At 40.4% G+C, this 22785-nt stretch overlaps 1 protein-coding gene across 1 annotated transcript in view; it reads right to left on the bottom strand.

Annotated features, from left to right (window-relative positions):
• NRG3 (neuregulin 3) overlaps positions 1–22785 on the bottom strand; it is a gene marked incomplete at its 5' end in the record, with an annotated part of 1100334 nt that overhangs the window by 136991 nt on the left and 940558 nt on the right. The window contains one exon of the mRNA XM_006025422.1: positions 22349–22375. Within this exon, the coding sequence (XP_006025484.1) occupies positions 22349–22375 (27 nt within the window). The remainder of the gene's footprint in view (positions 1–22348; positions 22376–22785) is intronic.

Raw genomic sequence — 22785 nt, 5'->3', positions numbered from 1 at the left:
TAGTAACTGCAATACTAGGCTAGGGCACTTCCTTGGGGTCCGGGAAGAGACCCAAGGACTGTGAGACTGAAAGCAGCATCACCACACTAGGGAACTCATTTGAGAGAGCAGCTGACATCCAGAGTCACCTTCTCAGAATCTGAGAAAAGGCCCAGGACTGCAAGGTAACCCTTTATGTTTACTGATTTGAGGATTTACGTTTGTGGAGTTACCTATGAGGCAAGAGTGAGCTGAGTAATCCCCAACCTGCTACAATGAGTTACTAAACTATCACTTCTGCATGATAGTGGAAAAACATCTAGTTTATGATAAGGACATGAGAAGAAGAACTAGTAGCATATAATCATAGAAACTTAGGGTTGGAAGGGACCTCAGGAGGTCATCTAGTTCAACCCTCTGATCCAAGTATTACTATCCCCATCCCAGGCAAGGCTTTGTCTAGCCAGGTCTTAAAAACCTCCAAAGATGAAGATTCCAGCCCCACTCCTAATATGCAATTTAAACCTCCCTTGCTTCAATTTGAGACTTTTACTCCTTGTTCTGTTATCTGTCACTACTGAAAACAGTCTAGTTCCTTCCTCTTGAGAACCACCCTTCAGGTGGTTAAAGGCTGCTATCAAATCGCTCCTCAGTCTTCTCATCTGCAGACTAAATAAGCCCAGTTCCCTCAGCCTCTCCTTGCAAGTCAGGTGCCCCAGCCCCCTAGACATTTTGTTGTCCTCTTCTGGAATCTATCCAATTTGTCCACATCCTTTCTGTAGTGGGGGGAAACTGGACACAGTACTGAACATGTAGCCACACCGGTGCTGAATAGAGGGAAATAATCACTACCCTTGATCTGCTGGCAACACTCCTACCAATGCAACCCAGTATACCATTAACCTTCTTGCAATGTGATGCACAGAAAATGGGAACTATAAATGGAACTTCACAGACAGGCCTTGGTATTAGTCTTTCTTTTTATATAGCTGCATTACATCAAATAGGAGCCTCATAAAACTTTCTATTATCCCTAGTTTCTTTCCAAACAACACAACACAAAATCAAATCAGCATATGAACAGAGCTGTTTTTGATAACCATCACTGGGCTCCTTTGGTGCCTTGAATTAATTATTCCTATATAGTGGTCCAGATAAGTAACATGAACTGTATTAACACAATTAAATAATAGGATACCCTTTTTCAGAGACTACCATTTTTTCAGTATCTTTTATGCAACAAATATTAGGAACTCCATAAAAATAGGGCATGTCTCATTCAGAAAATGTAGCTAAACAGATTGGGGTCTCTGGCAGATGTTATGTCAGAGAGACGTAGTTAGCCACGTTGGTCTGACGCAAAGTAGAAGACAGGGTAGATCTGCACTTTGTAGACTAATGGAAGGAGATCCTTTTTCATATGGCTGATTTAGATACAGAATAGCAAGTATACTTTTTCATTTAGGCAGTTGAGCCACAAAATTGTGTCAGAAGCAGCAGACTGTATCAATGTGATGCCTCCTTCATATTTGTAGAGCAGGCATATGTTCCATGGTCTGTTCTGGGTGACCAGTCACATACTGGAGAGGTTTTTTTATTTTCCATTTGTGGATCAAGTATCTGCATCTCCCATGGTTTGTGCGTATATTGTTTAGAGTTGCCTATGAGCATTGTGGGAAATCAAAGTAGATAACATACTATATATATATGTACACACACACACACACACACACACACACACACACACACACACATATATGTGTGTGTAGCCATGCATATGGTGCAATGTTTTCATGGTATGGAAATAGTCATGGTGTGATGAAGGTACCTTCTGCTCATAAAAGCTTGTGCTGTATATCTGTACACACACACACACACACACACACACACACACACACACACACATATATATATAGATAGGTGTGTGTGGATATTAATATATATGTGCAGGTGTGTATACACACATTTATGTATGTATGTATGTATGTGTATAGAGAGAGAGAGATCTATATATACATATATATGTATATAGACATAGATATCTACTGATCGATTGATAGATATAAAGATGCTTTGCCATGTCTTTGCTGACTGAGATCTGCACATGGAACCTAAGATCCTAGTCTACAATGCAGTGGTTTTACCCACGCTGCTCTATGGGTGTGAGATGTGGGTGACATATTGAAGCCATCTTAAGGGCTTGGAATGGTTCCATCAGCTTTGTCTTAGGAAGATCCTTCACATTAAATGAGAAGACTGCTGCACCAATGCCAGCATCCTCTCTGAAGCTAACATAACCAGCACTGAGGCAAAGATCATGAAAAATCAACTCCACCGACTGACCACTGTGTGCAGATGGCTGACACTCATCTCTCAAAGCAAGTCCTTTTCTCCCAATTCATTACAGAGGAAGTGCTACAAGGACACCATGAAAGCATACCTTAAGAAGGGTGGCATCAACCCTACAAATTGGGAAGTGCTTGCTGGTAACAGGTCTCAATGACGCTGTACCATACATCAAGCTATAACCCACTTCAAAGAGAACTGTCTTGCTCAGGAAGTTGAGAAACAGCAGAGGAGGAAGCAAAGAGCACATCATCCTGGCCAACAGTTGTCTCCCTCCCCCCTCTCCCCCCCAGGCATCACTTGTCACTTGTGTAGAAAAAACTTGTAGAACATGGATTGGACTCCTCTACCCCCCTTAACACTCATCAGTAATGCCCCCTCCCAGCAGACATTACCCTGTAGGTGTGGGTGTAGTATGGGGGGGCGGGGCATGGATGTGTGTGTATATACATGTGCTTGGGTGAGTGGGTAGGTGTGGGTGTATGTTACAAACCTTTGTGAGCAGAAGGTGTTTTTATCACACCATGGCTTTTTCCATGCCATGAAAACCTTGCATCATATGCATGGCTTCATGTGCGCTGAAAAGAGCAAGCTGTTAAGAGGGAGAGTAAGTGGCACATCAGCTTGCACTGCTGCTGCTGACCAGCTGGGGGAGCTCTCTGTATTCAATGATGGTCAGCAGTACAACTGTAGGAGTGATAGGGCTCCACTATGAAACATCCACTATGCCACACTTTCCGGGACCCAGAGCTGGACAAGGAAGGTGGTTGAGGGTGGTAGGTGGAGGGAATCTCTGTCCTATACAGAGACAGGCAGGCTGGTGATTCCCCCTCTCTGGTGCTGGGGAAGGAAGGCTCTCAGGGAAAGAGCAGGGGCAGATCCATTCCCCCAAGAGTCAGGCACACTGTGGATTACCTTTCCCTTCCCTTTCCTTGCACCATCCAAAGTGTGGTAGTGGAAAACACCTTCCTCCAAGATAAATAAGAGGCACACCAAGGAAATGTCTTCCTATTGCTAAGTAAATGACTGTGTGTATGTGTGTGTGTTGGGTCAGGGAAGGGGGGATAGGACTTACTCTACCAGCAGAGAGCCAGGCACATAGGGAAATCCCTTCCTCAGGGCAGAGTATGGACTATACCCTGCACTTAAACCAGGATGGGGAGAGGGAGGGATTTCTCCTGCTTTGCCCAGGCTTGGGGAAGGGGGTAGACAACAGGAATTTAACTCCCTTACTGCATGAGGGGTGCATTTGACAGCCAAGAGCTGTGTTCATAGCTTGGGTTGATTTTCCACGTAGGTGGGCACTGAGGTGAGGGAGGGAGCAATGCACCTTGGGATGCTAGCAAAAAGATCTATCACCTTGTATGTGAATGCATATAATTTTATGTATATTCCCACACAAACATTATGCTATCAGGACAAGAAAAAGAAAGTAGCCTCAGGACACAAAAAACTTGAATGTACAGTACGAGCAAATTTAAACATTTGAAGGTTAAAGAGAAAAGTCAGTAGGACACGATAAATTTTAAAATGGAAGAAACAACAGATTGAAATTGTTCATTTAGTTAAAGATATCTTCAAAGATCTGGAAGGCTCTGCTTAAAGTAAAGTATGGAGTAATATAATATCTATTCAATGCTGCATGATTGTGAAATGCACTAAAAGCATTTCCTTGGTTGTAATGATGTACATGCTCAAAGACATCATAGGAGAAAGATTTTACATTAACTACATAACATTTTTCCCATGTGCCATAATCCTTTGATAAATTTACTTGTTTCACGGAAGCTGAATGGTAATTGTGAGAAACAAACATGTTGATTAGATTTTTTTTACCTGTAGAAAGGTAAGATGAAATGCTGACTTAGGTCATGAATAAATGAAACTAAGTTTAGTTTTCTGAGTTTGTTATCATAATAAAACAAGACAATCAAACACAATTCAGCAATTTTCGTCTGAAAAGAGACTGAGGACATGGCTATCAATAAATTTACAACAGCTTTATCATGCAGTCACAAAAACAGTAATAAAAATAAATAAAAAAATAATTAAATTTAAAAAGCAGAATATAATATTTATGTTTCTACTTAGTAAACTAACAGGACTCATCTGATTGAAAACCCATTACTGCTATATACTTAAAAGTGATGATGTGTATATTAAATACATGCATATCAGGAGATCTTGAGTAAATTCCCACAAGAGCTTTCTTTCAGCTACAGCACTACATACAGAATATGAGCTTAATTAACTCTTATGGGGTGTATAAATGGCCTGTGTTAGTAGCCATTAGTAAATGTTAAAACTATAGAAATACCAGTAATAGTTCAGAGTTTAAAACTGTGAACTTCAGGTAATGTAGTACAGCTAACCTAGATGGTTTATGCTGTCCAGTGTTTCCCTACTCATAAAGACAGCCAAACACTTTACAAAAATAGTTTATACAAAAGGCAAACTGAAGGAAAAAATCTAACTAGTTAATGGCAATTATTAACTTCAATAACACAGAGGGATGTGATAAGAAAACCATTATGACTGCACATAGTCTGATTGTCACTGACCTTGAAATGCTACATGAATAGTTACTTTTTCTGTATATTGTAAACATATTGCTTATGCTAATACCATTTAATAATTAACATATATGTCTGAGTACACAAATCCATCATGCAACGTTCTAAATTATTATTTATTTGTTAGGTCCTGGCAATGCAATGCAATGACTATTCTCTATTACACAGTCAGTAATGCAGATTTTTCTAGTCATTTTATGTCTCTGTATCCAGCTTGAGGTATGTGAATGGATTTAGTGGTCCAGCATCCCATACTAAGGGCCAGCTTCTATCCTATCTATTGGGCATATACATGGACTTGGATACCTTCACACCGTATGAATGACATTGCCTTTAAGATCAAATATTGATTTTAGATTTACAAATAACTAACAGCATTGCCATACCAAAAAGACAGGGCATACTGTTCGATATAAGATCTTAGTATAATAGAGATGAATGTTGTCCCAGTAATAAGCTGTGTATAAATGTTAGGGTTTCCTATTCGCATTAATTCAAAGAGAAATAAGGAGATGTGTTATCAAGAGCCACAAACTGCTTTGTAAGAATGTGTTTGGATTTTTTTGTTTTTCTCCCTTAGTTGAAAATTTATAAAAAGGGCTAGTGACTTTTTTCAGAAACAGCGTAAAATCTTCACACTTTCAACTAACAGCTCTTTTTTAAAGAACATTGATGGTTGGAAAATCTTTCCAGAAGACATTTCATATTTATCTTGTTTTAATGGACACAAGATCATTATTAATTAAATGCTTAAAGATGGTGTAAATTTACTGTGTGATATATATTTGCAAATATTTTGTACCTAAATGCACATTTTTAACTACTTTCTGGTGTCCTATTCTGTGAAGACTGAAGTAGTATTTATTCTAGAAAGAAAGGTCATTTGAGTTGGAAGTAATTACTAATATAAGACACCATTTGAATGTAAATATGAATGTTAACTGAAAAACAAATTACCAGACAGTGGCAAAATAGATTTATGCTGCACTCAGAGGTTAGGGACAGACATTCAAAAGCCTGAGCTTGAATTGATTCAATCTTTGCAGGGCAGTCTAACCTGAAAAGCTTGAACTGATTTGGAGGTGGATAGACATTCCCTTTTCATTCCAGATATTCAGGCACATGGTTCCAGTGGCTGAGGCCGGAAGCCAGGGGGCACTTGAGCAGCCCTCCCTTCCCTTCCACTATACTGAGCTGGGGGGACAGGGGGAGCGGGGGCGTGGCCAGGCCCTGGCAGGATGCTCTGATTAGCCCAGCAAGAACTTGATAACAGTGTTTATCACCCCATTAAGAAAACAACAGAGGGACATTACCAGGTACCTCTTTATTTTGCCTTTGTCACAACATGGACTGTAGCCAGCATGCGATCTGCTAGTTTTTAAACAGATACCTCTCAGCAAAGCAGAAGGGAGGGAGGAATTCCTGCTTAGCAGGGAGCGGTGAGGGGCCAGCTCTTCTGTGGAGCAGAGAGCCCTTCCTAGCCCAGAGAGCATGCTAGGATGCTGGGGGTGTCTGGTTTAACTTAAACAAGCAAGGAGTCTGGTACAGACATTGCATAAACCAGCTTGACCCAAGTCAGTTAAGTCTGATTTACATTCAACCAGGTTTATCTCAAACCAGTTTCAGCCATTTTCAAACTGGTTTATGTTCAGTGAACATCTGTTCTGTTACAGGTTTAAACCAGTTTCTGGTCATTTAAACCAGTTTATTAGTAATGTCTGTCCCTAGCCAGAAAAGCAAGGAGAACTTCTTCAAAGACAATTAGCATCCCGGTCTTTCTGGAGGAGAATTAAATTTAAAGTCTCTCTTGAAAAAGAGTAACTGACAACTGAAAGACTTTAGTTTGAAGCATAAGTGATTTCTGCCCAAACCTAACAGCTTCCTGGGCTAGGCATGGTTGAGACATACTAGTTTCTTAGGCTTGGACAGTATCAGAATGGTCTGCCTGAGCGTAGAAGTGCCTGTTTGAAGGTGGGTTAACCATGGGGTGTCTTTGGCATAAATCCAGATCAACTCTTGAGCCCATATCTTTGGAGTGATAGTAAAATGCTTTAATCAATCTGCCATGACACTCCTTAAAAATGAAATCTGAATGGAACCACAAAGATATCTCAGACTATGGGGTAATTAAAGAGAAAAGTTTAAAACTTTTATAGATGATAAAGATGTTCTGAAAATTTAGTGTCATGAAGACAATAAGAATACTATATATGCGTGTGACCATGGGTTAAAAATGCTACTGAGATCAATCCATGCAGGACCTAAGGCAATCAGAAGATGACAGCAGCTGATATCTAAATTTAACCAAGGCCTGAAAGAGAGGCACAGACTTCTCTGGATTATGAAGAGAGGGCACAGAACTCTCTGGATTGCAAAAGGAAATCAGCAGAAAAAATGCTCAAATCTCTCAGCAAAACACACTTAGTGTAGGCCTTGCTGGAACATTGATCAATAAATCCTGCTCACACAAAGGCTGTTCTAAAGCACTGACCTGACCAGCAAACTTGACTCATGCATGAACTCCTTTTGTAAACAAAAACTTGGCATGTGGACCAAATGTGCACTCCTGTCAGAAGATGAGAGGGGGAGATGGCTGTACAAGGTATTGGATAGTCCAGTACTAGAATGATGAAGCCGAAATGGAAACACCCAGAGCAGCTGTGAAACAAGTCCAGGGTATAAAATGTTTTAAGATATTCAAGATACAGAAGGAATGTAATATATAATTTGTTTCCACCACTGTATAAAAGGAGAATTGGAAAGCATGGGAACTTTCTAGTGACCTAAGGGAGCCTGCGGGGCTCTACCTTGTCACAAGTATAAATGTTTTAACACCTGGTCTGATGTACTTATTAGACTTGTAATTGTAGACAATAAACCTGTCTGAATCTTTGTCACCCACCGAACTGAACCTGTGGCTGTTCTTTAAGACAAGAGTGGTGTTGGGATCTCTTGGTTTTGACTTTTGCTGTCACCACAGTTCCTGAGACTTCACCACTGACAACACATCAATAACACCTGACATAAGGACAATAACAACAATGACACTAATGACCCTGACCACTGATTTAAGTGGCAAACTGGGTTGTAACCTCCCTTTCCTAATAATACCCCCAGTTTGATACATTATGAACACTCTGGGTAATTGAGAAAGGTGATCCATATGCGTTTAAGAAAGAGATGGGAAAACTTGAACAAATTCCATACTTAGCTTCACCTGTTTCATCTACCCCTTTGAGAAGCATTACTCCAGAAGGCTATGAAGAAGAAACTACAACCATTACACAACTACAACCAGTACCTTGCCAGTACAGTGCAATTTCTGTATATCACTGGTGAGATGAAGTTTACAAGGGATTGCCAAGGGATTAGATTGAAATATTTCTTACACTGATCTAATGCAATATTGAAATGCTATTGTATTTTGAGATACTAACAAATTCCTCTAAAAAATACCAAGTGGTGTAGTGAACTTTTTGAGCACCCAAAGTGGGATGGAAGGGCAAGGTTATGCCAACCACTGTGGGTGGGAGAGGGCAAGAAGGGGTATGGCATGGGTGAGGGGAAGGGAAATCTTACCTGCCCCAACTACCACTGCCACTATGACCGTTCAGGGTCACTAGTGTAAGCTTTCCCATGGCCTGACTTCCACCAAGTGGATCCTGCTGCCCCATTCATATACATGCTTACTAGGAGCAGGGCTATGCCCACTTTGATAAAGGCTCCCGAGGGAAGAAGAGATGAGGCACCATTCTTCTTACCCCTCCCCCCCTGGTTACACTGCATGACTGCATGGTGCAGCACTGCACTGGCCAGCTCCTGTGGCTGAGTAGGGGTAGTGCGGGGATTCCCCTGGCACTGCAAATGTTCTTGAGAGGAAAAGCACCATTCCATTTGCCCCAATCACCTCCCCAGATACACTGATTGGTAGGGTGCTGTGCTGCCCAACCCCTGTGAGTAGCACATGGTTTCCCCTGCTGCAGCAAATACTCCCAGTGGGGGGCATTCTGGTGCTCCCTCATAATTGGTGCCCAGCACCCTGCATGTCCTGCCCTAGATACACTACTGAAAACATTAGGTACATTTGAGTAATTTTATTTGGACTATATAGGTACATACAGATGTGCACAGACATTTGGTTCCCTGGGGATCAGTAGTGGTAGTGCACCTTGCGCCGCAGCTACTTGTCCCCAGGGAATGCCCATGCCATGTGCACTTTGGCACGCAGCAAGTTACCCCAAAGGTGGTAGGGGAGGCTGGGCCCAGCACTGTGCTGGCCCCAGCAGCCTTATCTGGAGTTCTGGGGGCCTCCCAGGGCTGTAGCTGTGGTAATCTTGCCAGCTGCAGCCTAGCCAGCAGCTGCAGCAGGCTCCGTGCAGCCTGGCTCCACTTTTCAGCCGCAGATGCTGCCTAAGCATGCGCTGCTCTTTTTTTTTTTTCTGTGAGTTTTTTTTTTTTTTTACCTCTGGATATCCAGGGGTCAAAGAAACCTGTGGGGAAAAAAACTGGAGTAGTGCACACTCGGACAGTGCACCCTTGTAGTGCAGAGAATGCCTGACTGTGCGATACGTGGTGCTGAAAACGTGTTTGTGACACTGCATACTGCACGGCCATGCTCATCTGGATCTTTCCTATATGTTCCTGGAAAGGAGATGCAAGATAACCTTGGTAACCAAAGAGGGAGATATACTGCAATTTAAGCTTACTAATATTTATTAATTGCTTCCCTTGGACAGTTCCCTGAAGTTTGTTGAAGTAACTGCATTTAAAGACTATCTTTAGTTTTTTGATACTTAAACATCATCATCACCCATTTAGAAACTCTTTAGGTTATTCACACCAAGAAGGATTCACTTACACTTAGGCCCCTGGCACCCATTACAATTATGGTGCAATTAACAAGTTAATTGCACTATAAGCAGTAACAATCCTACATAGGCAGCCAATTTATGGTGCCATGAAGTGGCAAACTGGCCCCAAAATATTCTACAAATCATGTTGAACATTTTAATGGTTTATTTGTATTGTGCCATAAATTGTAGCACCCCCCCACCCCCATCCCAATGCTGACCATCAGCTGATTGGCAGCATTGACACAGGGAGGAGGGTCAGCACTGGGACAGTCCCAGTTCCAACACCAAAAATGAGCTGCTAGGACAGTGAGTTCCACTGTTGCCCAGCAGGAGTAACTGAGGAGCTTCCCCCTCACGTTGGAAACTTGGCAATCCCTCCCCATGCCCACACACACCCAGTATACTTTCCTGCTTTGCCCTACTGCCCCCATTGGGGCTGCAGAATAAGGCACTTTAATGCTTTGTTATGGAGAGCTGCAGGGAGCTGGTCTACCCATGCAGTTTTTACATGTCCTGGGGCACAGGGACCCCAAGACTGGGGAGAGGCCCCCTGATCCTAGGGTCCCAGTGCCCCAGGACTTTTAAAATTATGTGTGCAGGTGGGCAGTCCTGTGGCTGACCCAGGATGATTGTTAGCCTATGACCAGAAGTCTGGAACTAGACCCAGGTCTGTCCCAGGGGCTGGGGACAGCAACCAGTTGATTGTCAGACCTGGCCCAAGAAAACCCAGGCTCAGAGCTGAAAATCTAGTATTTGTTTGGCCTGACCCTGACAACTGTGGGTCTGGAAGCCACTGGAGGCAGCCCTGGGTCCAAGACAGAGCTGCCTCCTGCCCAATCTGCAGGATCAGATGCAGGGCACTTCTGTAATGACACAGTTGGAATTGGAGGAAAGTTATGTCTTAGTTCCTAACATTATGCCCCCTGCAATGAATGTCTGACATGGCAAGAGTAGCTATGTTTGGGATAGGACATAAAATTCCTCTGATCCCAATCAGGCCATTGTCTGCCAGGGGCCATAGGTACGTGTGTGAAGTAAGCTGTCAAGTGAGCTACAAGTGTGAACTTAGTACTTCAGTTACTCCACAGTACCTGCTTTGGTTCATACCCGCTTGGCTTAAAATATATGCAAAGTAGCTAGAAAGCACTGTAAGTGAAAATCCAATCTTTCCACAAAGAGAAAAACCAAAGAGCATCTAACTGAAATACAATTGTTTACTATTTGTATTCTGTACTATGTTGTTGCTTTCTTTTCTTTAATAAGTAATCAATCACAACTAACTTTATTTTGCTTCTTCTTACGGAAGGTGTCCTCCAAGGTAAGGCAAAGAAATACATAAGCCTAAAAAAAATGGGATTCATATTGCCAAACTGGCAGTGGGAGATTAATATTATTTTGGGATTGTTATTTAGTAATTTGGAGGATAAAATTACTTAATGCTCTGCACTTAAAACACCACCATTTATCCCACACAACTTTTACACTGCCTCTGTAGCTTGCAGAAAAACTCCCAGCATAAGACAATGTTGTGTACAGTTTATGCAAAATCAAAATCCTCTCTCCAAACTCAAGGAAACACAAATACGTTTATTATCATGAAAAAATGCCTAACCTTTGTTTGTCAGAAACAAACCAACATTGTTTCAAGAATGAATTTAAAACTGAAATTTGCTGAATTAAAGTAAATGTCAACACAAGGATAAAATTAATGCCAACACAAGGATAAAGATGCACCTCTTTTACTTCATTAATATCCCATGCCATTGCATCATATAGTAACTAAAATGTGTTTTTGTTTTTCTGAAGCTGATTAGCTATGTTAACATTGCTGTATTCATTTTTGATGCATACATATTTTATGAACTAGGCAATTTAATACACGTGCAGCTCCAGTTTTTCAAGTCCTGTATCATTTTCAATGACAGGAGGAACCATTACAACTACAATGAGCAAACTTCCAAACATCTCTCTCTCTCAATTTTTATTTTTCTCTCTACATTAGAGAAAACTAGAACAGTTTTGATATTTTGAAATGATTCCCCAGTACTCTGCATAACAGTTAATACAAATCATTTAAAAAAGAAAGTTCCCCTAACTCTTCAGAAAACATTTGAAGCATCAATAGCAGAGAATTTATAGGCACATAAAGGAGAAGACAAACTAAAGAAGAGTGGACAGACAAGGAAAGAGAAATGAAAGAAGGTTAAAATTAGGAAGCGGCTCCCTGGCTTGTATTTTTCTAAGCAGTAGTGAGTCTTCTATAGAAAATGGGAAGTGTCAGTGCTACTCAGGCATACATCAGATTCCCATTCCCCAATCACTGGCTTGGAACCAGCTAATGGAAAAAAATCCCACTTATTTCTATAGGAGTTGGATCAGTTCCCATTGGACTGAATAAAAACCCATTAAAAATAACAGCAAGTCTCCCACTAACCTCAATGAACTTTGGATCATTAATGGTTTATTGGGGGCTTTTTTGTTTGTTTGTTTACTTGTGTTTTCATTTGTATTGGAATGTAAACATAATTTAAATATTACCAATAAAACTGCCATGACAATTAAAAAGCTATTAATAATAATGCTCTAACACAGCAGATAGCTTTTATCTGCTAACCTAAATATACAAGCACAAAATCCAAGCCTAAAAAATATAAAAGAAGATAGCAGGTAGATCTAGTGAATCAGGTATATCTAGTGAAGGGCAGATATTGAGAAACAGAGGCATAACTACAAAGAATAAAGTATATAGATACCATCAAATCAGACTTGTTAAACACTGCATCCATACCTGATGAAAATTCAGTATTGGAATTGTCTGCACATACCAAGAATGAGGCGATCTATGTTATGGAACACAAATCCACTTCTATCATCTGCAAGTGCATGCAGTCTGTAATCCCGATGGCAATGGTACTAAAACTTTAGTCAAGTACTCTTCCTCCAGGAATACTGTAGATTTTCTTAGCTGATCCCAGCATGACTATGACTATGAAGTATATTACCTGAACACCTGGTTGGTCTTCTTATCATCATATAATGAATATCATGATTATCATGATGGTAAACCATTAATTACTCTAGGAATAACAGTGGCCTTCTACCAGTATCTGATTAGTTGTGAGAGAGATGTTGATGGTGCAGGAGAAATGGAACACCAGACAATTGCAAAATAATTAGAAAAAATATATTTAAAAAAATCCAGCCACTGCAGCAATTCACTCAGCATTTCTCCAGCTTGTCAAATTCTAATGCTCCTGAAAAAGAAAAGAAAAGTGTACATAAAAAAGAAATCATTTAGAGCTATCTACGGAGCATTGGCAATTTTTTTTTTACATGACCTACCTTTCTCTCCTTCTTCTAGCAACTGTGGAGGAGCAGCCACATCTAGGCACAGAGGACACAACGTTTTAGATCATTGTTAGAAACATCAGTAATGTTACAAGCACATTTAACGTGGTACTTACTCTTCTTTAGTTTAAACAGTCATTGTTTTCTGATCACTCATACTGGTATGGTCTGGTAGATGCAACAGGTGTCTCCGTAGTTCTTGGAAATGAGAGAGAGGCCAACCTAGCACCAACTCCATCATGACTGTGTAAAAGTGGCACAACTTTTGTCACTCAAAATCATGAACTCCTGAGTAGTTAGAGTAAAATTTACAGCTAGAGCAAAGCAAAGGAAGAAATGAGTAAATGGGCTAACAATGAATCCTGTAAAATGTGCTGTGCTTACCACCTCCAAAGTTGCTTCCAACTTCATCTGGTACCAGTTAATATAAAGGCCAGACAGTCTCACCTATGGACAAATCCTGGGACTTCTTCTCAAAGCTCTACCATGCCAACAAGTTTGGTATGAAGCTCTACCATGCCAACAAGATTGGTATGAAAATCCAGCCACTTTCCAGGAATGTTGCAGTGAGGAACAAATACATGAGCTACTATTCACATCCTGTGTGCATCTGAGCAAATACTAACCAAAGCATCTGAACAAATGCTAACCAAACACAGTCTGGAGTAAAATTTGAGATTGCAAGTCACCCGAAGGCCTATTCCTTTGTGTTCCCTCTGTTTTAGCAATTTCTCAGGCTAAATCAACCATTTACCTAAATATCACATTCAAAATTAAGTTTATGAAATTCATTGAATAGAATATCACATTTAACTACACAATTCTAAATTCAGTATTTGTGCAATCCAATGACCTGGCTTTAAGGTAATGCTCAATGTAGAGATGGGCCATATGCATAAAAACCTGACAGGCATTGTCATCTGCAAAATATTATCCATGCAAAATTTAAATGCATAAGTACATAATCAGTCAGAAAATCTGTATACACAAGTTTTTTTCAGGCATGTTGCTTGTGTATTTTCCCCTAAAACCTGGTTCTCAGCATACGCATTTCTTCCTACTTTGTTAGTGTAATGACATGGATTAAGGGTTAACCATGAATTACGAACAAATGTGTGTATTTTCCTGGAAGCATGTATGAAATAGACATTTATTCAAGATCCCACATCAATTCCTTTGTTGTTCAAAGAAAATATCTTCCTCTTACCTCTACACATGGATTCCATTTGCTCAGGAAAATGAAAACATTACAAGGGATGGACTCAATGTTTCTGATAACAACTTGATATGCCCCCTTATTTTTTAATTATATCTTTTGTTTTTTCAAACACCAGAACAGGCAAAAACATTTGCTTCTTGGTAATAAAGTACTTTATGAATTTCCTGGAAAATTTACTATAAAAGGAAAAGCAAAAAACTAATAGGATGACCACACTTCTTCCCCTCTCCACTTGGCAAGAAAAAAAGCTGAATTTATAGTCACAACAGAAAAAGGAGAAGAAAATTACTCAGGTAAATTAAAATGCACTAGAACAAGTTCACCTATATAATCCAGAGAGTGACTTTAGTACTGAAAAGGGTTAGAAATTGCCATAGATTACTGCAATCCACCTAAATTAAATATAAAGTAAATCCCTATCCCATTCTTCACAAGCAGTGCAAATTACCTAGCAATAATTTGCTGCCAGTGGAGTGAGAAATCAGACACAAATTTGGGGGTAAAAACACGATGAGAAATACATAGGGTAATACAGAACACAATTCACACAGTTCAAAAAATCACATATGATTAAATACTTCTTCAATTCAAATTGGCAAAGGTTCAGCCTTAAACAGTAGCTTAAACTTTCAGGACGTTGTTATGTGTTGCACTTTTAGCTGCTCAAATGTTAATCAGTGTTAGTGCTTGCTTGAGTTTGGAACGGTCACACCTTCAGGCTAAAAACTTTCTCTGACTGTCTCCCCACATGCACAGCTGTGACTTGACATTAGAGGGCTGGTGAACAGGGGCCTGACTAAATTTAAAGCTAAAGCTGTGAGTAGCCACTACAGGGCTGGTGAGCCAGGCTTCTATCCCTGCTCTGTGAGGATGTGGGGGAGAGAGAGGAGGGAGAGACACGTTGGGGCAGTGTGGGGAGGCAGGAAAATGAAGCTGGGAGGCAAAGAGTTATTGGGATGGCAGTGGGTAATGAAATAGGAGGTGAAAAGGAAATGGGGATGGTAGAAGCGTGGTAATTTGAAGGAAGTCAGCCACTGAAAGATAAAATAAAAAGAAGTAAAACATTAAATAAGAGGAAATAAATTAAAGAAGGTCTCATGTTTTAATAAATTGGGATTTGGGATTGGGGTGTGGGGGGTGCTCATCATACTTCCTTGGATTGCCAGAAGGTGGGACTGGTGAGGGAAGGTGCTTTTGGGGTAGCTACCACACCACCCCTGGGAAGAAAGCCCCAACTCACGGGGACCTGATCTGCCCCCACCCCCACCTTGCTTCTTCCCTCTACCCCCCAGACTCCATTCCTGGATCTTTACATGCCTTCCTACCTGGCTAGCTGGTATGTACTCTGCAGGCTATTTGCATGGGGTTGTAACATTGGGGGTGGAAAAGTTACACCCCCATGGGTAGGAGGGAGGAGTTGGCTTGGAGCCAGAATTGCCCTCCAGACAGTAGATTTCAGGGGGTGAAAAATTTGTTCACATACAACATGAGAGGGTAAAGGGAATGATGCAACCTGGGATGCTGGAAGAATGAAATTTGGGTTGCTCATCTGTGGGGAGTGGACACACATTAATGCAGGAGTGGGCAATTATTTCAGGCAGAGGGCTGCTTACTGAGTTTTGGCAGGCTGTTGAGGGCCATGTGGGTAGCCCCACCCCTGGACAGGTTTTCCCCCGGTCACCATCTTGTGACTGGAAGTCACCATCTTGTGATCGTTCCCTAACCCCTGACCTTTGCCACCAGAAGTCCCCCTCCCGTTACCCCTGGAAGTACTCCTTTCAGCAAAGGGTTCTGCCATTTTAGAACCAGGATAAAACAAATTATATTCTAAAAAACAAACATCTACAGCATTCATTAATTTGATTTCAAAAAATATTTTTGTCCCGATTTACATGCGTTTGTATAGTATACACAGAGGTGATTGCACAATAGCTTAAAATGAAGTCTTACACTTGTATATTGTGGGGGTGCATATAGGTTTGTGTGGGGGCTGTGGGTTGTGGGTATGTGGGGTGTGGGTGGGTATGGGGTCTGTGGATGGATGTATGGGGAGCAGGGTTGGCTGGGGTGTGTGAGGAGGTGTGGGTGTGGGGGTCTGCATATATGGAAGTGCAAGGGGGTATGTGGTCGCATGTGTATGGTGGGGTGTGCATGTGGGACTCACACTATGAACACACCCACAGAGCTCCTGCCTACACACATTGACCCTGCCTGCACACACACACACTTCCCTTCCCTGCACAACCCCCCCCCCACACACACACACACTTACCGGTGTGGCTGTGTGTTCCCCAGTCCAATGATGCAATAATGCAGCTGGGATCCACATGGTGCCAGAGCAGGGCGGGAGCAGGAAGAGACTGAAGTGGCTAGGGGTGGAGTGGGGCTGGGCTGCTCAGTTCTGCTGAGCGCTCCCCCTGGGTCCTACTGCCCCTGTCTACTGTCAGCTTTGGCAGGCAGCCAGGAGCAAATAAATATTCATTTACTAATTTTTTTAGGGGCCCTACAGGTCAAATAGAATGACCTGGTGGGCCGAATCCAGTCTGTGGGCCATATTTTGCCCACCCCTACATTAATGGAACATGAGCTGGATAACACAGATCAAAGATAAACCTGCCCTGGAGTGGCATAACTTTAAGCTGCCTAATATGTGCTTAAAATTAGTTTCAGGTGTTAATGTGTAGACAGTCCATGGGTTAAGAGCTCCAGGAGCCACCTAAAATTAAAGTGTAACAAGGCCCTCAGTAAATGTATCTAACCCACAGATGCTAATCTTTTTGTGTTTCTTACCCCAGATACTCTGCCTCCTCAGTATTCCCATGTTTTGAGGACTTCCTGCTTCCACTGGATCCCCAATATTCTAATCTGTAGAGATTCTAGGTGATCATTCTTCTCAGTGTGAAGGACTGTCTTCTAGAAAGTGCTAATTCCAAAGGCATTTTATGCCATTGAGTTCCAGTATTACTTTGTAGTACTTATAAAAGTAGTCATAAAGCAAATAAAATAAATGGTCTTTACATCAAAGTGTTGACAGCCTAGTTCTAGAAAAGAGCTAATAAGCAAAGCTACTGAATACTAGGTTGGTAGGCAGTAAGGAAACAGCAGAAATTAATTATTACTTTTGGTGACATCAGGTGCATCTACATATACACTTTACTGTGGAGCTGATTACTTAGCTCCACCACAAAGCATCACCATGTACATGTGTGCTCATATTAGGGCTTGGTAAATTAATTAAATCCGCTGTAGGAAAGTACTGTCTGGGACAAGTACTATTCTATGGCAGAGTAATTTAGCCCCCTGAAATACATGTGTAGACAGTAACTGGGGCTGGGTGGGGCAAACAGTGCTACAGTGCAGGGACTGTCTGCTGGCTAGCCCCACACTTTAGCAGCTTCATGACCCAGCCACTCAACTGCCCGGTGCTGTCACCCCATGGCTGACCCCCTAAATCCTCTGCTAGCCCAGGGCTGCTCCACTACAGCTAAAATAGCTGCAGTCCTGGGTGCACGTGAAGATGCTGCACCTGGGAGCAGCTAACTCCCGCACAAACTGCACCATAGTTTATTGCTACATGCTAATTGGACATATAGATACACACACTGGTATTAAACATATGCATGGTTTGATTTTTCAGTTAAAAGCTGCATTTCTCTCCTCTCTGGAAACCATCCAATTGTTCTGTGAAGTTCTATTCTGATCTTGTTGTTTTTAGGAACTTATTAAGAAAATAAAATTGCATGATTAAATAGTATTAATAGTTGCACTTAAATTTAGGAGGAAAATTGTTAAGTATTTATTTATACTTTATTTACCCCTGGCAATCATTGGGATCAGGGATCAGGACTCCAACAACTGCACAGACATGCAAAAATTGTCCATGCTCTAAAGAGCATTACTGTCAAAATAGGATACATAAGCTTATTACTGATAATGGAATTCAGGGAAGTCTGTATTTTACTCTTATTAGAATACATGCAGCTACATACATTCACAGCTGCTGCAAGTAAACACAGCTCTGTTGAAGACAACAGAATCATATAAATTGCACCAGCTGAGAATGTGGCTGATGATACTCAATGATCATGAAGGCCTTCTCAGTTATCACATATTTCTTTTCATTTGTTTTTTTGCTACTTAAAGATATTGTTGCACATACGAAGCCCAGTAAACAAGCTATATACACTCTGAGCTGTTAAGAAATCAGTGAATGTTGCCTTTTATTTAGTTTAGCAAAGCAGCAAAAAGATTCAAGCTGTTTTGGCTTGGCAAAATCAAAACGTGTCTGTTGCAGTGGATGATAAAATTCAAGGTCAGAGATTCAAGTAACCACATCATGCATCCCCTGAGTCTCACCTACATGCTCACACTGGTCATATTAACAAAAGACCTGGCTGGCTGTTACAACATTTGCTAGTAAAATAATTTTACAGAGAATGAATCAGCTTTTTCTGAAATGAATAATACTCAGAAATAAGTTTAACTGTGTCTTATGCCTTGTTGTTGCTCTTTTCAGTTTATTCCAGTAACTTAGGAGACGTGAAGGCTGAATATTTAAGAGACTGAGTCCAAATTCTTGCTGCTTTTACAATGATTTAATTCCATTGCCTTTATTGGAATCCTAATTTATACAAGTATGTGATGCAAATTAGGCCTATGGACATCTTCTGCGGGGAAGGACATAATTTAGTGCCACACACAACAAAACAAGCCTGTACATTTGCAATGCTTGTTTTATGCTTGGGTGTTTTTTTTTTCTAGTAGACCAGAAACAGCCATTATAATTTTAAGTATAATTGATCAGAAGTGTAAGTGACCTGAAACTGGTTTACCCATAACAGAAGTCCAGTACACATAGTCTGGTTTAAAAATGGCAGAACCTGGTCTAAGATGTGTCACCCCTCCACCAGAGGGTGAATGTGTGCTCTGTTCATTACCAATCTAACTACACCACTTACAGAAAACTGAGTAACTTAGATCAATTCCACCTCAGGGTCTTTGAATCACCTAGTTTATCTCTCATAACTTTTGTTGTACTTCAGCGGCTGACATTGGTTTGTCCTTTCTTGCACAACTAGGGCTTCATCTGTAGTCCAGTGGAGAGAGCTTTCATATTTTACATGCATATCCCATTATGCATGGCTATGATATAAAAAGAGCTGAGGAGTCTGAAGTCAGTTTTCCTTTTGTTCCTTAGTGAGAATCTTTGTTTCACTTTCATATTTGAAATGTGCATTTTGTCACAATGGCAGTATAAGCACAGACTTTCACTTTTGAAATTGTGCTTAGAAACCAGTACATTCCTTTTTGTAAACAGGTAATTAACACAAGAGCAGCCTCTCAAATAGGCATATCACTTCTTCCAAGAAGGGGGTATGAAGAACTGAAATAGATATAGGAGTGTTGCTTGTTACTGTTTTGTGAAGGGTTTGTGTCTGTGAAAGAAAACAGTAAGAGTATCAGAAAAAGTGAGAGGAAAGACAAGGATGTAGACACAGCCGAACTGGTTTTTGACTATAAGAAAATGCTAGGAGAGAGAGCGAGCTTTAGCACCATGTCCTGACTGAAAAAGTTTTGGAGCTGTAGCCAAAGGGCAGGTCTCCATGTTTAGGGGTGTTAGGTTTGTGGCACCACAAACTGCATGGGGGGAACATGAAAACACAGAATGCGCTGCAAATTTGCAATGCAGTGGCAAACTTTGCTATCAGGAAATACCGGTAGCAAAAACCCCACCATAACAAAAAGTGACACAATACAGGCAATATAAGCTTGCCTCAGCAGAGGCTGAGTTGTCCAGACCAATGCTCTGGCTACTGGCCAGACCTCCATGCTGTCTGTGGAGCAGCACAAATTTGGGCTACTCCTATTTGTGAAGCTACAAGCACATGCTCTTGCTGTTTTGTTTCTTCAGTGCTCAGGGATCCAGGTCTTTGTAGATAAACAGGGTTTTATTAAGGATACCTGGTTCTGTCTTCAATATCTTCTCCTCACAGAAACAAGTTTGTTCTTAATCCTGTTAATCTTTGTTTACTGGATTACTTACCTGCCAGAAATGCTAGGACACTGAATTTATAAACATCTGTAAAGTACCTTGAAATCTTCAGAGAGATGATTATGATATATATGATACAGTATTTGTGTATGTGTATGTAGTAGTGCCCAGAAAACCCAACCAAAATCAAGTTCTTTCTTATCCTTCTTTCTTATCCACTAAGAAATTATCTTCCAGAATTATCTGCACCTGTTAGAGAGCTCTTCTGGAATTAGCCTTTTGCAAAGGTAGCTCTCCAGTTCCTATCTCAGGTTCATCATCTGTTTCCACTACACCCATAAACTATACCAATCAACTTAAGAGACAGGATAGGAATTATATTTTAAGGTGAGAGAAGGGAACTAAGAATAGATTAGGCAAATGGGGAGGAGGCGGCAAGATAAGCAAGTAGGTAGTATGGAAGAAGACTTGTGTTCCCTGATTCTCTGCTGACAAAGTCCTCCAAAGTTACATTTCCCCCCAGCTTAATTTACACTGGGGCAAAGCTAGAAGTCAGCAACAGCTCCCTATCAACTGCCATGAGCGAGCTGTGCATGTGCTCAGACAGACCTTGAGCCTTAAGTTTCATTTAACATTCTCAATGCTTATTTTCTTATAAGGTTCTATGTCCCTGATCTGTTCAAACACTACACTGTATTCAGCTGGGTCTTATTCTAAAATAGTTATGGTATCTAAAAGACTTGAAAAATTTGAGACGACTTGAAAACACTGCATTCCCTGCTTCCCTGGTCTGGGTGAAAAACATCACTACTCCCATGTGTAGGACAGCTCACCTCTTATTAATTTAGCAATACTGACTTTATCATCTAGAGGTGAAGATGTTAGCACACAAATAAATGCACCCCTTTAAAAAGCTGTACTACTTAAGGGATTTTTACTTGTAAATAATAGGGTTGTGCCTTGAATCACAGGAGAATAAAAAAACAATTCCATAGCAAAAGTCAGCAGTCATGTTCTCTCCCTGTAAGATCGTCTAAACATACCATTTCAAATCTTGAGTTGCTCCTCTTCAGTCTTTTTATTTTTAGTTGAGGTCCCTGATGATTATATCAAAACAATATTTGTCTTCATGTTACTGTAAATATTTTCATATTAAAAGTTAACATATTAACTCTTAATATGTTAATATATCCATGTAAGCAAATTTAACTGAGTTAATAGTTGGATGTTCTAAGCAATACAATAGAGGAAGGGACAGATTAGCTGAGACAATGTTATTTAGGAATTAGCTGAGTATCTGTTAACTCTGCTTTTCAGACATTTTCAACCTTACTTCTGGTTTTATGAAAGCAAGGAATTTGTTCACTATCTCTGCTAAGGATTAGCTTTGGATTCCCAAGAAAAAATCTATATTCTTTACTGAACACCAGTTGTCAAGTGAGGTTTTGACCTGTGAAGCTCAGCACTCCCACAGGCTAGCGAAACTATTACAGGTTAATCATCTGAGCCATAAAGATATACTTTTTTTCAGTTTTTAAACTAGTAAGAAGCAATCCCTGTGATTCAATGTCTGTTCCTACCTTAAAATAAAATACTTTATGCTAAATTTAAGTCAGTTTGCTTGTCATTTCTTTTCAAATCTCTCTCAGGTGTCTGCTAAGTACTAGTGTATTGGCCTGTTTTAATACGACTTATTTTAACATGTTACAAAACTTCATACTATATGGAAATTCAAGTATTAAAGCTTTTTAAACATTTACAGTAATTTTGCATCAAGACAGACATGTTATTATTGAACCTTTTCCAATGTCTTAAGTCTTGTACAAAATATTTTCTCAGGTGCCATGATTTAATGTGTTATTTTCCATACCATGTGCATTAAACTAAGATCCTAAAATAATCCAAAATGTAACAAATAAATCTAGCTAACATTACACATGGAAATATTCAGGGCCTAAAGCAAAGGCCATTGCAGTCAAAGGGCTAGTCCCAAAGAAATCAATATTATGAAATTAAGGACAGAAAAGTGAATTCTTACCCATGAATTCAATTCCTAAATGGTCTGCTATATCAAGGAAGCATGTAAAAGAAGAACAGAGACACACACAAAGTCAAAAATGGATCCAAATGAAAACATCATCATCATCATCAATTTTACTAGTATTATGGCAGTATTATTACCATATTCCCATATTTATTACCAAGGTATAGGGCTTCAAATAGAGTAGGTTTCTATTGTGCTGGATGAATACTATACAAATGAAGGAAAGAGAATATCTATGTCCAAAAACACTTCAAAATAACTTAAAAATGGATCTTATTAGGTCTAGGACACAACAGAAAAGGAAATGAACACAAAAAAACTTTTGCAGCTGTGTATATTACAAGTTTCTTTTAAAACAGACAAAAATACAAGTCAGCTGTATGAAAGATCCAGGAACGGATTTTTCAAAAGAACAGGGAGAACAATTCCTG

The sequence above is a fragment of the Alligator sinensis genome, unplaced genomic scaffold, assembly GCF_000455745.1.
Source record: "Alligator sinensis unplaced genomic scaffold, ASM45574v1 scaffold865_1, whole genome shotgun sequence".
In the NCBI taxonomy this organism is placed as follows: Eukaryota; Metazoa; Chordata; order Crocodylia; family Alligatoridae; genus Alligator; species Alligator sinensis.
The sequence above is the reverse complement of the archived record's forward strand: the minus strand, read 5'-3'. Positions and strand labels throughout refer to the sequence as shown.